The 15,675-nt window shown below is 40.7% G+C and overlaps 1 protein-coding gene and 1 long non-coding RNA gene across 2 annotated transcripts in view; one reads left to right on the top strand and one right to left on the bottom strand.

The window, feature by feature from the left end:
* SYTL3 (synaptotagmin like 3) overlaps positions 1 to 4,212 on the bottom strand; it is a gene marked incomplete at both ends in the record, with an annotated part of 29,844 nt that extends 25,632 nt beyond the window's left edge. The window contains 2 exon segments of the mRNA XM_082481624.1: positions 2,454 to 2,669; positions 4,103 to 4,212. Coding sequence (XP_082337750.1) covers positions 2,454 to 2,669; positions 4,103 to 4,212 — 326 coding nt within the window.
* A 7,788-nt stretch (positions 4,213 to 12,000) lies between these two features.
* Positions 12,001 to 15,093, top strand: LOC309670196. The gene is made up of 3 exons (XR_014268976.1): positions 12,001 to 12,034; positions 13,927 to 14,088; positions 15,051 to 15,093. It is a non-coding gene; the product is annotated as an uncharacterized lncRNA (long non-coding RNA).
* Positions 15,094 to 15,675: the final 582 nt, after the last annotated feature.

Here is a 15,675-nt window from a genome sequence, read left to right as displayed (position 1 = left end):
AACTTTCTTCTCTACCCAGTAGTTCATTTTCCTCCTATGATATTAATCTCTTTATTACCATTCCCTCTGCCAAACTTGCTTGAAATCAGCAACAACATACAGATAGTAAATTCATGCAGGGCTTGCCTCCTTAAGAAAGCAAAATCTCTAAACACAAGAGCTACACTGATACCCACCAAAGGCCAGGCAACAAAACCCCTGGGTCTGCCATATCTGTTAAGACAGACAAACTATAGGTAGGATGCTGGTTTTTTCTGTTGCTTCATTTTAAGGCATTTTAGGTATTTAAAATGTAGCTTTGTAAGTAGCAATGCAGAATATTCAAAAAATTCACTACCTGTGTAGATTGTACTATTTATTTCATGCCGAACCATAGAGCCTTGTGCATAACTGAACACAGATGAGTTTGAAAATGAGGTTAAAACAACTTTGAGATGAGATACTTATTTAATTTGGACAGAGATCTATTAATTTATAGATGCCTGAAATCTCTGGCTGCACTAGATCTTCCAGGGCTCTGTATTGGTAGCGTCTCGATTCTTATCTTCAGCCTTCCCTTTGTACTCTTCCCACTACCAATGATTACCTTCCCAGAGTTTAATCTCCAGTTCTGCACAGGCTCGTGTGTTGAGCATTTAAGCACGTTCGTTACAAATGTGACCCTAGTGTCTACGAGAGAATCTCCCGGTGCTGCTGCTGAAAATGTTCTGTTTAGGAAAAAATACTCTAGTGGTAACCAAGTCTCAAAATTATGGTTGCTCAGGACTTGAAAATCAGCTCTTACAGTTCTTAGTCATCGGATTTTTCCCCTCACTGGGGTAAACAAAAGGCGCTCAGTAGCATTTATCACACTGCTGCACCCCCTACCCTTCTTAAGATTTGCAGCCTTGATGAAAAGCTCACTGATGGCAACAAAAGAAGTCTGACCAATTTTAATGGACTTTCCATTGTGACTAAACAAGAACAAATGTGCTGTCACTTTGCTATAAAGAGAATTTCAATAACAGCTGAAGAGTTCCTCCATATTAGCAAGACCAAAAAAGTAATTTCCTCAAGAAAAAAGTAAAAATGTCTTTTATTTCATTTAAATAATGCTTTCCTGGTTTTACCGTTAAATATCTGGACAAGCTTATGAAATAATTAAGGGTGCACAACACTATACAAGGCAGCTTAACAACTAGCTAGTGTCTATAAGGGATTTCTACTGTGGCCACCAGATAACTGGAAACCAATTTAAAAGCACAGGAAGTGGAGGTAGATGTCTAGAGGAAGATAAAGGAAGTTAATTTTTTAACCTTTCCTTTCAATGTTTATAGCATGAAGCACAGATAGTGAAATATACGCATAAAAATTTAGTAACTGCTTTGTATCAAATATAGATTGAGCTAATTTGCCTATTTTATGTATAAATTACAAAATAAACTGAGGATTCGGGGAACGTATTTCCAGTGATAGTTTATAGTCTCTTCCAAACTATAGAAAATTACTTCAAACTAGTAGTAGAAATTCATTTAGCTTCAGACCAACACCTTGCCTTACATTTCTCAGGCATTATTTAAATCTCACTGTGGCATCTTACAAGGGAGTAAAGTGGTGCGTTAATCTTGTGTTGGCATAAAGTAAAATTTTTCCAAATCCTCACCCTTTATACAGGGATAGATATCATCCAGCACAGTTGTTGATTCATTTTCAAAACTATCTTTGTTTGCCTACATAATATTATTTTCCATCAAATGTGGAAATATAGCTAAACCATTTGGTTTAGAAATGGTTTCTAAACCTGACGAATAGGAGGGACTATGATAGAGTATTTTGATATAAAAATTGTACCAATACAGTACAAGAAAGATTGTTTCCTGGAAAACAAAAACAACGTGACATAGTAAACTAATTCAAAGTAAATAAATTTGGATTTTTGGCCACATTTAAACAATTCCTGATAATGTTATTAGTGCTTTTTGCTTTTTAAATTTATATAAAACATGACTTCAAATTATTCATCAATCCAGGTTTCTCAGTCCTATAGTATGAGGCAAAAAAAACATGATTAGGAAATTGCCAAGAAATTGGCTATATTACACCAAAACCACAGCACCTTCAGCAACTTGTTATGATGCACTGGTTCTGTATTGAGTCAGCGGAAGGAGTTCTATCTACAGTTCATAAACTAACGACTGTTCCTACGCTTTGCCGTTATCATCTTTGTCACACTACCTCAGGTTTACCTTAAGGATCCACTTTTCTAAATACAGGAAGGGAAATCCTGACTACAGGAAGGATAACACAAAATTCCCATCAATTTCATTGCTACCAGGACTTCATCCAACATTTTCATTTTGCCAGCAGTTTTGTTTCATTAATTGTTTAAAGCAACAGATACACACAAAACCAGTGTACATTCACTGGATAACCAGTGTAAATTGTCACTTATCCAAACCAGTAAAATTTCTTACCCATGAGCATAACAAACGGTGCATTTCCAAAGGCAGGGATTCAGGCAGACACGGCATTCAGAGCACACTCGATGACTGCACCCGTTGCATACTGCACCTCTGTTCATCAATAACCCAAGCGATTTCTGACAGCGAGCGCAAGATCTCTCCTGATATTCATGGCTTACATTTCTTGTCCCTTTCCACCGAAGCTGTTGCAGCTGCTGATTCAGTTTCCTAATCCCCCAGGTAAAAAAAAAACAAAACAAAACAAAACAACAACCCAAAAAATTTAAATAGACCAAAAACCCCATGATGCAAGTCACAAGCTAATACCCTGGCTGTGCAATGTCATTACTAGTGGTAGACCTGCCCTCAAGTTTGACTTCAACTGAACACTGTCTGAAAGTGTCTACACTCAGCATTTTTGCACTGTGACTGCATATGCAACCACAACTGTGCATACAGACAGAGTAATAGTCTAATATAAATGGGGTTCTGTTCACATCAGTTATGCATGCTCAGGGCAAGGCACTGAAATGGTGTATGCAAGTGATTATGCATTCACACACCAAAACCGAGACTAAATGGTGCTCCCTTTCATTTGATGATGTTTTTATATTTATCCAAGAATCAAAATTTCTATCAAGTAAGAATAATCATAACAAATGCATCATCTGAAAGTTAAACAAAACCCACATCAGACCAAAATATTGCAACCTCTCCATTTCATTGACTTTGCTTCCATTACACATAACAATAATCAAGATCTATGTTTTTAATTGTTAACTACATCATCAACGGTTGTCAGGAATTACCTAACCAATTCAGACTTCCGTTATAACCCTTTACATACTTTTCACGCTCATTTAATATGTCCATGAATACTTACATAAATGTTTGCTGTAAACAAAGTTTAAGCTTCTACATTTAAGAGACTAAAAATTTTTAACTTAGCAACACAAACACCCTGTTTTACATGGGGATGCAACCTGACAATGCAGGGTACAAGCTGCAAGGAAATCCTTGCCTTAGTCCCGATATAAAGCAAATAAAATGCTGGAGGACTATCCCCTATCCTTCACAACTAAGATACTTGCATAGTGTGAAATAATTAAATAGAATCCTTTTCCTAACCAATGACACCTATTAACACTAGTAACAACCTCCAAGACAGTGTGGGGTGCTTGCTACCTGTTGTATGTGAGAAGGGACAGTGATACATTCAGCACAAAGAGCAGGTATCCAATGATTCTTAACTCCAGTTTTGGCATAACATAAGTTAAATAAGCCAGCCAGAGGTCTGAACATGTTTTGTGTCACCAGGACTATATAGGCATACATAGAAAGATGACAAGAATGCCAAAAAGTCTTCATAGGAAAAATACAGGCAGCAATTGAATTTTATATGAAGGCTGGAAGTAAAATTCATCAAGCAGATTACTCACTGAACAGTATTTGCCCATCTTTACTGTAGAGCAGCCATTAGTAATAGTAAATCCAAGAAGCTCTGGATAACTCTTAGTTTTCCCAAAGAATAAAAAGGCTTTAGCTAACAAGAAGGAAAAAAAAAAAAAAAAAAGGAATACATTCGGAAGGACAGCAAAGAGGAAGAATAATACTTCTGAGAAAAAGGAACAGAAATACAGGAATAGGGGAACAGCAGATACCTTATTCTTTCCTCCTCTGTTTTTCTCACCATCTGGTCACGGTACAAGACTTCCAGAACAGCCTCTCGCTCTAATTCCTTGAGGAAGTTTAGATTAAATTCACAGGCCATTTTTGCCAAACTTCACTTATTTTGTAGACACCAGTCCTATGGTTCTACTACATCCAGAATGACCGATACTACTTTATAGAGTATAACAGGGTCTGAGTGTTTACTAAGTGCCTGTGCTCTGACTTGATTGGCGATACGTCTCACTGTGTCATATCCTTGAACAGAAAAATAACCATGTCTGTCTTCACACAAGTCATCATTTAAGTGCCTCTACTACCCAGGGAATATGAACAGTTAGCAAGGTCTCTGCAGTCTTGTCTTTTTCACGTGACAGAACTTCTTTTCTTTTTTCTTTTTTTTGCTGAGAGTGGTTCCAAAAGAGATGAGAGCTTGCAGCAAGGTCCCAGATAGGGCTTTAATTGACACGAGACGGAGAGACAATTCACCAAGAGATGGTGTAAAGGAGTGGGGGGAATACTTTGTTTTATTTGGTCTTGTAGACTTGGGATTTTCAGGCCTAGGGAAAAAAAGAATACATATTATTGACTCTTCTCCTCACCTCTTCAAGACCTTGCAAATAGTATGTGAAGACCACATTTTGCTATACTCAGACCTTTCATGCACTAATTCAGACACAGGAGAGGTTTTAAGACAGTCCCGTTCTTCAGATGGTCTCACCAGATTGTCCATTAACACTCAGCTATGTACCTTCACGTTTTTTGTACAGTCAACATAAAACAACCAATAAGGAAGCTTAAGTTAGTTTTGAACACAGGCCTACAGGCCCCATGACGAGAAGTCATATTGGTTGAGGCAGAAAAGCCTCTTTCTAATCTCGTCTTACTGAAAAGACAAAACATCAGAAGCCTAAGAGGAAAGAGGGAAAGACACTTTCTAAGAGTCACTTCTATCAATTACCTATGTCTGTTAAGTCTAGATAAACAGTTTAATAACCAATTACCTTTTTTAATACACATAAACACTAAAGAGTTAAGATATATATTATTTCCAGCTCAATGCACTAACAATTTTTGCCCCAAACTGATGGTGTTAATGTACAAATATATAAGTATAGAATTAAAACAGAATCACAACTGTATTTTGGATATTCTGACCTTCAATTTTGTAAAACTCCCACTAAAATAGAAAATCATTTTAATACTCTTTGCAGCAAAGCAGAAAAATAAAATGATTATTCAATCTAATTCAGCTTACACACCATATTCAGTTTTAATACCACTGTTTAGTGTGTATTACAAGAAATGTAAGAGACTTCCACTTATGGTACACCAAATATTAAAGATATGTATACAAAAACAGGTTAAGTGTTTCAAACTTAATCTGAACTAAATACATGCAGTCAGGCTCTAGATAGAAGCTCTAGACGCTGGGACAGAAAGCTAAAGCTTTCCCAAAGCACCTACTGTCACTTCACTGATGGACCTCAGCTGAGAATGTGACCAACTATCTGCATTGCTGGATCATTATTTTAAAATACTGTGAGTTTTAAGTTTAAAAAAACCCCAACAACAATACAACAACAACAACAACAAAAAAAACAACCAAACAACAAAACTTCAGATATATAGTGACAACGTATTTTTGTCGGTGCAGGAAATTACTTTACATACAGCTTGCTCCAATTAAGTTACCTAATTTCACTCAAAAAAAAGCAGGCAATGGTTTGTATTTATAAACAGAATGCATTCCGTTCTTTTATATTTTTTCATGAAACGCTTCAACAGACACCAAAAGGACAAAGCATTTCATAGAAGCAGTGTTAACAAAGAAAAAAAAAAAGAGATTGGTTTCCTGTGGAAACAAGAGAGACATAGATAGGCATAATCATATTTTATTTCCTTACCGATGCAATTTCACAGGAAATTACTCAGTTGAAACCAAAAAAGCCTGAGCAATTTTTTAAGACAATATATGTCATTTTCAAAGGCCCCTGCATCCTTCACCTGCTTTCATCTTTTACCTCAAAAATACCTCACATCTCAGGATTGATGAGCATGTTTAGAGCCTTGAGCTCCATTTAAGTCAATACAATCTGAAAGAGCAGTCAGTACAAACTCGGGGACCTCTGTGCTATACGGGATACCAAAACACCCATTACAGCACAAGTTACACTTTCTATAAACTCCCAGTAATTTCAAAGACTAGCATGTCTACAACGTAATCAGAAAATCCCACTGAAGCATCAGTAAAAGCTAGCAAATTCATGATAGTCATTATTAGGTGGATCCAATAAAACTGCTCTAGTGATCTTAAAGAAAATATATGAATGTTTTGCAAAGCTATTAAGAACGTCCCACTGTAAAACAGTTACTAAGAACAACATCTGCAGTTAAGCAAGCACAGAAATAGTTGCTATTTGATATCTCCTTCAAATACTTTAAAAAAAGGACTACCTCCCTCCTTCACAGAATGGCACAAAATTTTCCATATTTCAAGCTTGTTTTATTTGGGAAATGGGTTTCAGATAACATCTTAGGGTATGAAAAATATTGTGGGCATACAGAATCTTATTTAGAGATGCATACACACTTTTAAAAATCCATGTTTTCAGCTATTCAAGCTTGCACAAAGTTAAATGGTGTGAGAGAAGGAACAGCTTGGAGCCTCCCTTTCCACTTTGTCTTGCTCACAGCTATTCCCCCTGGGAGGTATGGTTTCTGCCCTTGCCAAAGCAGGATTCTTCAGGAGGGCATTCAACCTTGGCCCATCAGCGAGACCGCAAACACCATCATCAAAACCAGCTGCTCTATTGCTACACTTCATATCCTACTCACAGTGATAAATCACAAGCGCTGAATCTAAGCGCATTAGACTGCCAACATGGACTAGCATGGAAAGACTAGGATCATCTTCTGGCACCAAACAGCAGAACAAGCTTACTGCAGGGCGAAGTACCAGGGGCCCTACATCCTACAGTATCTGCGCTATGCAGAGCGGGAAAAAGCCTCTGTGGTGCTCTCACTGCTGGGCAAGATGATCACAGGCTGCACAGAATAAAGCTTAAAATACATCATGTAGCCAGAAGCTGTATCAATATTGCATCTCGACATTCCTACAGTTGTGTTGGGTTTTTTTTTAATCTTCATGAAGATTAGAGCTCAGATAATTTTTGTGTTCTGTCAATTTTTCTTGCACATTCAAACGTAACTCAAAATCTAGCTTAATGACAAGGTAGCTTTAAGAATAAATAAAGTACTATATCCCCCAAAACGGGGGGATAATCCTTGTACCCCACAACAGACTTGAGCTCATAATAATCTCACAGAGGTGTTAAAATTAGACTGAAAAGATCTCTACTCTCCTAACAGAAAAGAGAGCCTTTCTCACACCAAAGCTGTCTGCATTAGATTAGTTTTCTGGCAGTAATAAAGAAGTGGTGTTTTCAGTAATGATGCTCCTTGACAGGGAAAAACAATCTTAACAACCTTCAGAGATGCCCTCTTTTCATGGTTACCCATCGAATCCAGCTAGCTAGCTGTTTTACGCAGTCAGATAACCTCAAAGCCAAGCATCTTGTATGTAAAACCAAAAGCAACAGCAACCTCTTTAGTAAATACCACGACACTTCTCCCTTTTCAGCACAAAGCTCGTGTAAAATATTTTTGTTCAAGCATTATTTTAAATTACATATTTAAAATAATCCAGCATCAGGCACCTTGCAGATGGATCAGTAGCTTTCTGAAACTATCATGTAAAGTCTCAAAGCTATCATAAAGGAGATGGGACAACCAACGTGGTCACGTCCTAGGAGAGGGAGGCATGCACACGCACAGTGCAATCTCAGCAGACCAGGCTTTTTTCTTTTGTATCAGGCTAAAATAGTATGTTATGTAACTGAAGAGTAATCAAAAGGCCTACCCAAGATAAGATTAAGTTTGCGAAAGGTAGCTTATTTTTTAAGTTTTTGAACTTAGAAATGTCTGACTTAGCAAGCTACTTTTTCTCAAAGCAATTTTGCATGTAATGTATTATTGATGTCCTTTCAGATCCTTAAGTATTAGCAAAATAATGAGAATTAAATAAGTATAAATAAACTGATCTTCTAAAGTCACAGCCTTCATTGATTTGAGATAATTGGATTACTTCATCCATTAACCCAGAAGATGGATGTAATACATCAGTAGCTGGGACACAGATTAACGAGGTTCAGAGTAAAAATGCTCACAAAATCTCCTTGAATTTATGGCTGTTTTCTATTCTGCAGAGGCCAATCATGTAAATTTATTCTTCGTAAAGAAAATTAAAAGTGTTATTTTATACTACCTGGCTGCAACGGTTTTATCAGTTTTATTTTCACATCCTTGCATACACACATGCAAATTATTTATAACTTCTTTGATAATACTTTACCAAAGTTATGTCTTGTGGTTTTAATAACATCCCACCCCAGCACTTAAAGTAAAAAAAAAACAACTAAAAAACAAACAAAAACCAAACAAACAAACAAAAAAAAACCCAAAACCAAAACACCCCACTTTTTAAAGTTCCAGTTGTGGTGTCTCCATGAAATCTTTGCAGTCTACAAACAACCAACCCAGTAAGTAAAAATGCATCCCCCTGTGCAATGTCATATAGAACAGATTAAAACAATGTCCTTACCTTTTCAGCAGCCATCAAAGAAAGATGCATGGCAGTACCCTGCTTTGAAGAGATGAGTAGCATTCTCATTACTTATCTTTTCTTAAAGAAAAATGGTGGCTGTTCTCCACCCCCTTTCCTTCCTTTGAGCACCAAAATTAGACTGATGTATGTACAGAGGTATATCCCCAAAAGATCTAAAAGCAAACATGCTCAAAGAAGAGCTCTAAGGTTACAACAGCTTTTGCCAAGTCTCTGGTTTTGTTACCAGTGACAGCAGCCAGCAATCAAAGAGAAATTGTTCATTTTTCTAACATTAAAAAGAGACTCAGCACAAGAGACCATAAAAGCTGACTGATATCATCAAATATGCTCACTCTTCAGGCCACACACAGGAAGAGAAGTGGCTTTGAGTTCTACATAATGTCTTTTTCTGATACTATAGATGTGAAAATACTACTAACCTCAACATCCCTAGGACTCACATAGAAAACTCTGCTAAACTCTTCAGGAAAGAACTAAACAGTTCTTTCCTGAAAACAAAATAATTTTCTATGCAGGTCTGAATAACAAAGCAATCAGTATAGATAAAAGTTCAAAAGAATTCCTTTTTTAAGCATCCACGAAAAGAAGAAAATTAGTTTACCTTACAACTGGAAATCTGAAAGTTAAAATATTATTTGCATTGGATATCCCAATTCATTCTATTACAGAAACAAGCGTGAGTAATGAAGTTCAAAATTACATCCAAATTATTTCGAAGCCTGGAAAAGAAGAGAAGCTGTTCTTGCAGGTCAATCTCCTTTCTTGTTCCTGGCTCTACCAGACAAACTGTATGTACAATGCAGAAGCCCTTCTTAGTGTTTTGGGTATTTTAAGAAATACTATTTTTAGTTAAAATTAAACAAAGCACTGCAATTCTATTCACATGGCAAAATTAAACAGCCTGCAATTTTATAACCTTATTAAGTTAAAGACATTCAAACATTTCCACCTGTGTATGTCAATTTTAATCATCTTCACCTGTATCACTGCAGAGAAAGCAACTGTTAGTGGGGTACAGAGCTATATTCAACAAAGGATATTTGGATGATCTTGGGCCTTCACTTCAGGCAAATCTTTAACTAAATGAAAGACCAGAAATAACCTGGGCATTGTAACTACCCACAGCGACAGATTTGTAGTATCACAAACCCAGGCTGAGGAATGTTAGTCCTACCATCAGCTTTCCCCTAATATTTAACCAAAGCTTTAACTGCCACGCTTTTAACTCATTTTAACTCCCCCCCGGACACGGAAAACTGCTGCACTTTTTTATGCATGCGAGGAATATAACCAAGTTATAGCCTTTTAATTTTTTGGCCAAAGCAAGCACCACTTGTTCCGCCTTCCCATATGCCTCACCATCCTGCCTCTGCTTTCCGCCCGGCGGGAGCAGGGAGGGCGGGCAGGGCTCAGAGAAGGGCCAAGGAGGAGCTCAGCATCCAGCTGCAGCCCCAGCTGCATCCCAGCGGGGCGGGCAGAGCAGGTGCTGCCTGCAGGGTGCCCACGCAGACCCAAAGTAAGGTGACCAGTCAGGGTCTTCTCCTGCAGGAGAAGCAGGAGGCAGGGCCTGGACAGGAGACTGGAGACAAGGCCAAATCATAGGGCTGATGTCTGCTCCGGAGCCAGGCCCAGAATAGATGGCACACTCTGAACCTGAAGAGCATCTTCCACTGTTTACATCATCTCTCAGTGGTTGGTATCATCAGTAATTTGGGCAATCTGTAAACACTTGTGATGGTTTGAGAAACCCACAACAATTTATTGTTGTTTGGACAATTATTCTATCACCTGATGATCCCCTCCCCACCCAGGAAGAGGAATCAGGGAAAAACAAGGAAACCCAATGGTTGAAATATAAATAGATTTAATAGAATAAGACTAAATAATTAACATTAATAATACTAAAGAAGCAATATTGACCCTGACACCAATATAAAATATACAAGGGTTATATTCAGCCAATTCTATCAGTGGGAAGCTGTGCACTCCCAACAGTGGACAGCAAACGTGGGACACTGCAAGCGCTGTCGTTTCAGGAGGAAGGGAAGGGCTCAGGGGCCCGGCACTGGGGCAAGAAGTTCTCAGGATAGCAGTCATTAAGGGAGAGAGAGCTTCTCAGCAAACTTTCTAATTTTTATTGAATGATCATGATATGAAATGACCCTGTTGACCATCTTGGGTCAAGTGTCCGGTCTCACTCCTCATCCCCACACCTGGCTAACTCTAAAACACTGAAACCTTGAAACCCACATACCATAGCTGGCTATAAAGTAAATATTTTCACAAATTCAGACACTAGAGTCTTCTAAAAGTGCATTCTCCCAAGCATTAGAAATTAGTGTTGTGTCGCTCAAACCAGGACAACGCTGCACACACACACAAAATCTGTGAAAAAAAAAAAAAAAAAAAAAAAAAACCAAACTATGAAAAGTGTGCCCTTTAATTTCATTGTCCAGATGCCGATTTTGGTTGCTAAAAGTAACGGCATCTGCTTAGAACTGTAAGAATACACATATTCTTCATGACTTTCCATGTTGTTTTTTTTTTTTTCAGTCCCCAGGCATACATGGCATGCTCAGGCCTTCTTTCCATGCTCTTGCTTCCAGAAACAAGCAGCAGATCCTCCTTCCCAGGGGAAGGCCCGCCAGGATCCACCCCTCCGCCCTCAGCCACGCCCGCGAGGCACAAGCGGCAAATCCATCCATCCGTACGGAGAACATAACGCGACGACGAGCAGCCTTCTCCCTCTCGCTCTCAGTCCCGGGCTCCGGGGCGTTGGACAACACCGTGGCGATCCCGGCTAAGCACCTCCGCGCTGTCGCTATGGAAACGGCGCCATTTTGGCGAGTGGCGGCAGTGACGGCCCCGTTGCTACGCGCCCGGCACGCGGAGAGCGCATCGTGCAGGCGTAAAGGGAGGGGCGGCGGGGACGAGGGAGCAAGAGTGCGCATGTGCGCTGCCAGCCTTTCCGGGCCGGGGGCGGGGGGGAAGCGCAGGGCTGTACGGAACCTGAGCAGAGACGGGCGCGCAGGCGTAGGAACGGCTCCGCAGGCGCGGCAGGCCGAGAGGTGGGCGGGGCCGCGGAGCCAGAGGCGCAGGCGCACTTGCGAGCAGAGGCCGGCGCGTGGGGCGCGGCGGCGAAGGGGGGCGGGGGGCGGTTGGCGGCGGGTGCCGGGGTGTCGGTTGCGGCGTGAGAGGCTCCAACGGGAAGATGGACGATTTCCAGACGGGGGAGGAGGTAACGGGCCGGGGTGAGGGGCGGGGGGAGCTTCGGGGCTTCGCTTTTCGGGAGGCTGCGGGCCGGCGGAGGGTCTTGGGCGATGCCTTCTCCGCTCCGGACCCCACCCCTCAGTCTGCCCCGGGGCCGTTGGGACCCCCCACTCCGTCCCCCTGCGGCCCTCCCTCGGGGTGACGGCGGGGCTTGGCAGTGTCTCTAAGTCGCGCGTCCCAGGCAACGGCTGGAGAGAGGCCCAGCCTTTGTTCCTGCCGCTCGGCCCTGCTGTCCCCCCCCACATCCCCCCTCGGCGCCGGGCGGGCCGGGGCCGTGCCGGGAGCTCGCCGTCCCCAGATGTGGCTACCGGCCGGGCCGGTGGGCCGGCGCCTCGTCTGCGTTTCGGGTATTCGCTGGGCTCCTCTTCCCTCTTGCCCGCGCCTGCTTCCCTCCCGCCGGCTGCCGCTGCAGATGCCGTGGAGAAGGCGCTCGAGGGGTGGGTCTGGCTGCGGCCGCGGGGTGAGGCTGCGGGGCTGCGGTGCGGGCGGTGGGCCGGCTCTGGTTTAGATCAGCGTGAGGAAGACTCGAACAAGCTATTTTTGCGCGGAAAGAAGCGTTCAAGCAGATAGTCTGCACGCTACGGGCGCGCTAATGAGACAGCTGTCCCATTATATACCCCATTGATGAAGATACAAAGGCAGATAAGTTAAGGGTCTCTTTCTTCATCATCAGACCCTTCATCACAACTGCCCAGCAAATGTTGGCCTTGCAGAGGGACAGTTTTTCTGAGCTGTGGCAATTTGCTCCGTTGTTCTTCAACAGCTGCATTGTGATTTGGTTAGCAGTGTGAGGGGTGCAGGTGTGTGGAGCTTGTACTATCCTATAAAGCCATGTCCTGATTGCTGGGCCTGACCTGGCCTGTGTTAGACAGTTACAGATATTTTTTAAACAAAATATCATTAACATAAACGTTAGTCTTATAGTTGTTTTCAGAAATGTCTCCAGCATTATTCAATACTGCTTTGCAGTTTTCATTTGTTGCCTTGGAACACCCCTTTTAAACAAGGTATTGGAAGCATCGCATCTGCTTTTCTTGAGCCCAAGGAGTAGCTCAGAGAAATCACAAAACTTCTGATTTTTTTTTTCCCCTTTACTTTTTAACACAAAATCTTATTAAAGGATGGAATAGTATTGTGTTATTTGGAAGCTCAGTTACAGCACACAAATTGCAAAACTGGATATGGGGACTGTCACGGAATGTTCTGTTTTGTTGTGCATCTAAACCCATATGCACACTCGTCCTTAAAAAAGGGAGAAGGTCAGGAATTAACAGCAACTCTAGAACCAAATTCACAAATGTATCTATGCTCTTTCCCACTTGTTTCCAGACAAATTAGATATCTAAATACCTTTGAGAACTTGGGTTGGGTTTAATTCAGTTTACTTTGGTGAGCCGTGTTTGTGCTCACTCAAAGGCATTTCTGAGCAGAGTTCTAGACTTTGTGAAGAAAAATCTGTATCTGGGTTATCGTCTTGCCTGACAGCATGCTTTGTGTCTGCCAGTATGTCTGGCGTGTGTATTCTTAACCTATGCTCTATGGGAAAAGGATATTTTGATAATTACAGCTCTTACTTGGTTAAATACAGTGGTGCGCCTTAAATGTAAGCACCCATACAATTCAGGACTGTGAAAACAAATGAGGCATATTGAAACTAAATCAAAGTCAAGAAGCTGAAAATAAAAGCGTTTGCCACAGCACATAAAAGCTTTTAAAAATGTTGAAGTGTGCGAGGAAGTTGTTGCTTCTGCATAGTTACAGAAAAGGCATTGCCTGCACGTCTCGCGGGGTGTGCTGTTTCTTCTGTCAGGGAGAACACTCAGCTGCTCACATGTTTCTGAATGTCGCTTGTCATTACAGGTGGCTAGACTGTTCACCTTCTGACCAAAAGTTTGATGCATATAATGCTGAAATTCTCCTGAGCAGGTGTAACTACGTTGTGCCTGCACATCCGAATTGCGCTGTTATTCATGTTTGCCAGCTGGAGAAGCTGACACACCTCCCAGTGAAAACTCAGTTGATGTACGCTTGATTGGGTTAATTTTGAAAACTTTATTCAGTCTTCTGAGATTAATTAGTTTGCTGTTACATGCATTTCTTTTTTCTTGTTCCTTTCTTCTGGTTTGTGATGTGAGGCTGTGAGATACCTGTAGCAAACACGCGGTGCCTAGGTCACAGCTGTGCTGTGCGGGATCCTGCCTGTTAGGGCTCCCTGTCCATTTGAATGGCTGGCAGCCTGCCCCCAGCTGTGGTGGCAGCTTGTTTTGACCACCTTACATGGGAGGTAGCAACAGCTGAGGGAATAAAACAGGAAAAGATACTAACCATACAATAAAACAGGTAGTAGTTTTAAGATTAGTAGAATATGGGGACCTTCTCTGTCCCCATTCCACATGCTTAATCTCTACTCCCTGGAGCCTGAGAGAAGCCTGAAGGTGGTGGGACGTCCAGCAAGCTACATTTCCTCTTTGGTTTCCAAGGGGCAGTCATCTTCTTATCCTCAGCAGAAATTGTCATGACAGCTTTTCCTTGAGCTGTGAATTGATGTTTTGTCCGCATCAGTGCCCTGGAGATGTCAGTTTCATTTAACTGTAAGCTGTGTCTGCACATGGAGGTTATCTCTGCAACCCCACTGTGAATTGTGGACATTAATGCTTACTGTAAAATGAGAATATATATGTACAGAACTGCTATATGTATTATTTTAAAAAAAACTTTAAAATGAAAATTTGAAAAGTTTGACTGAGAAAGCTAGCCAATATTAGCTCATCTGTTATGACACGAGATTGCTAAGAATGTTAACTTGATTGGTTTCAGGGAGCCAGAGTATGTATAAGCAAATAAAGGAAGACTAGGTATCTTCTGACGTGCAAGAAATCTGACAAGCATAAATTAAGCTTCTAGTGCATGTTCTTAATAAAGCTTGAACTCTGTAAACAGAAGAATGTGTCCGCTAATTATTTAAAATTCTACTTTTTTTGTAGACTTCCTTTGTTGTTGATGAAGTCAGTAGTATCATTAAAGAGGTAAACTAATATTTTCATTTTTCATTTTGTTGGTGTGAGAGTATAGTATGTTGTATGCTGAAAGCCATTTCAGAAAATCTGATAACTGATAAGTAATAAATTTTCTAGGTAGGTTGCTATCAAAGTGTAGATAATTGTTGATTTAACCAATGTACATACTTTAAGTGGAAATGATACCTAGCTTTGGTTGCGATATGTATTACAAATGCAAAAGATAATTAAAATAATTTCATATGCTCCTCTCTGGTTGCAGTGTATCCCTATTAGAATGTCTAGGGGGATGTTGTATGTTAAGCCCTATAGTGATAGATTTTATGTTTCAGTAACATACAGGGTTTTTTATAGGCTCTCTGCATATGCATGTTATGTTGTTCTTTTGAGATGCTTTTCCCCCAAAATAAATTCTTGTTTGTTTGAAATGATTGAACTGTTCTTGTTGCTAAGAAACATGAATTTCCTATCTGGAAATTTTCCAGAGGGATTTATTTTTTGTGTCTAGAATTCCTCTTGAAGAGTAGACTGTTGTGATCTTTTTCTTACAAACCAACTGTTTTGGTCAAAATCTGTAAATTGTATACACATG

Source organism: Vanellus vanellus, assembly GCF_965231255.1.
Source record: "Vanellus vanellus genome assembly, chromosome: 3".
In the NCBI taxonomy this organism is placed as follows: Eukaryota; Metazoa; Chordata; class Aves; order Charadriiformes; family Charadriidae; genus Vanellus; species Vanellus vanellus.
Note: the sequence above shows the minus strand (reverse complement) of the source record. Positions and strands in the feature narration are given on the sequence as shown.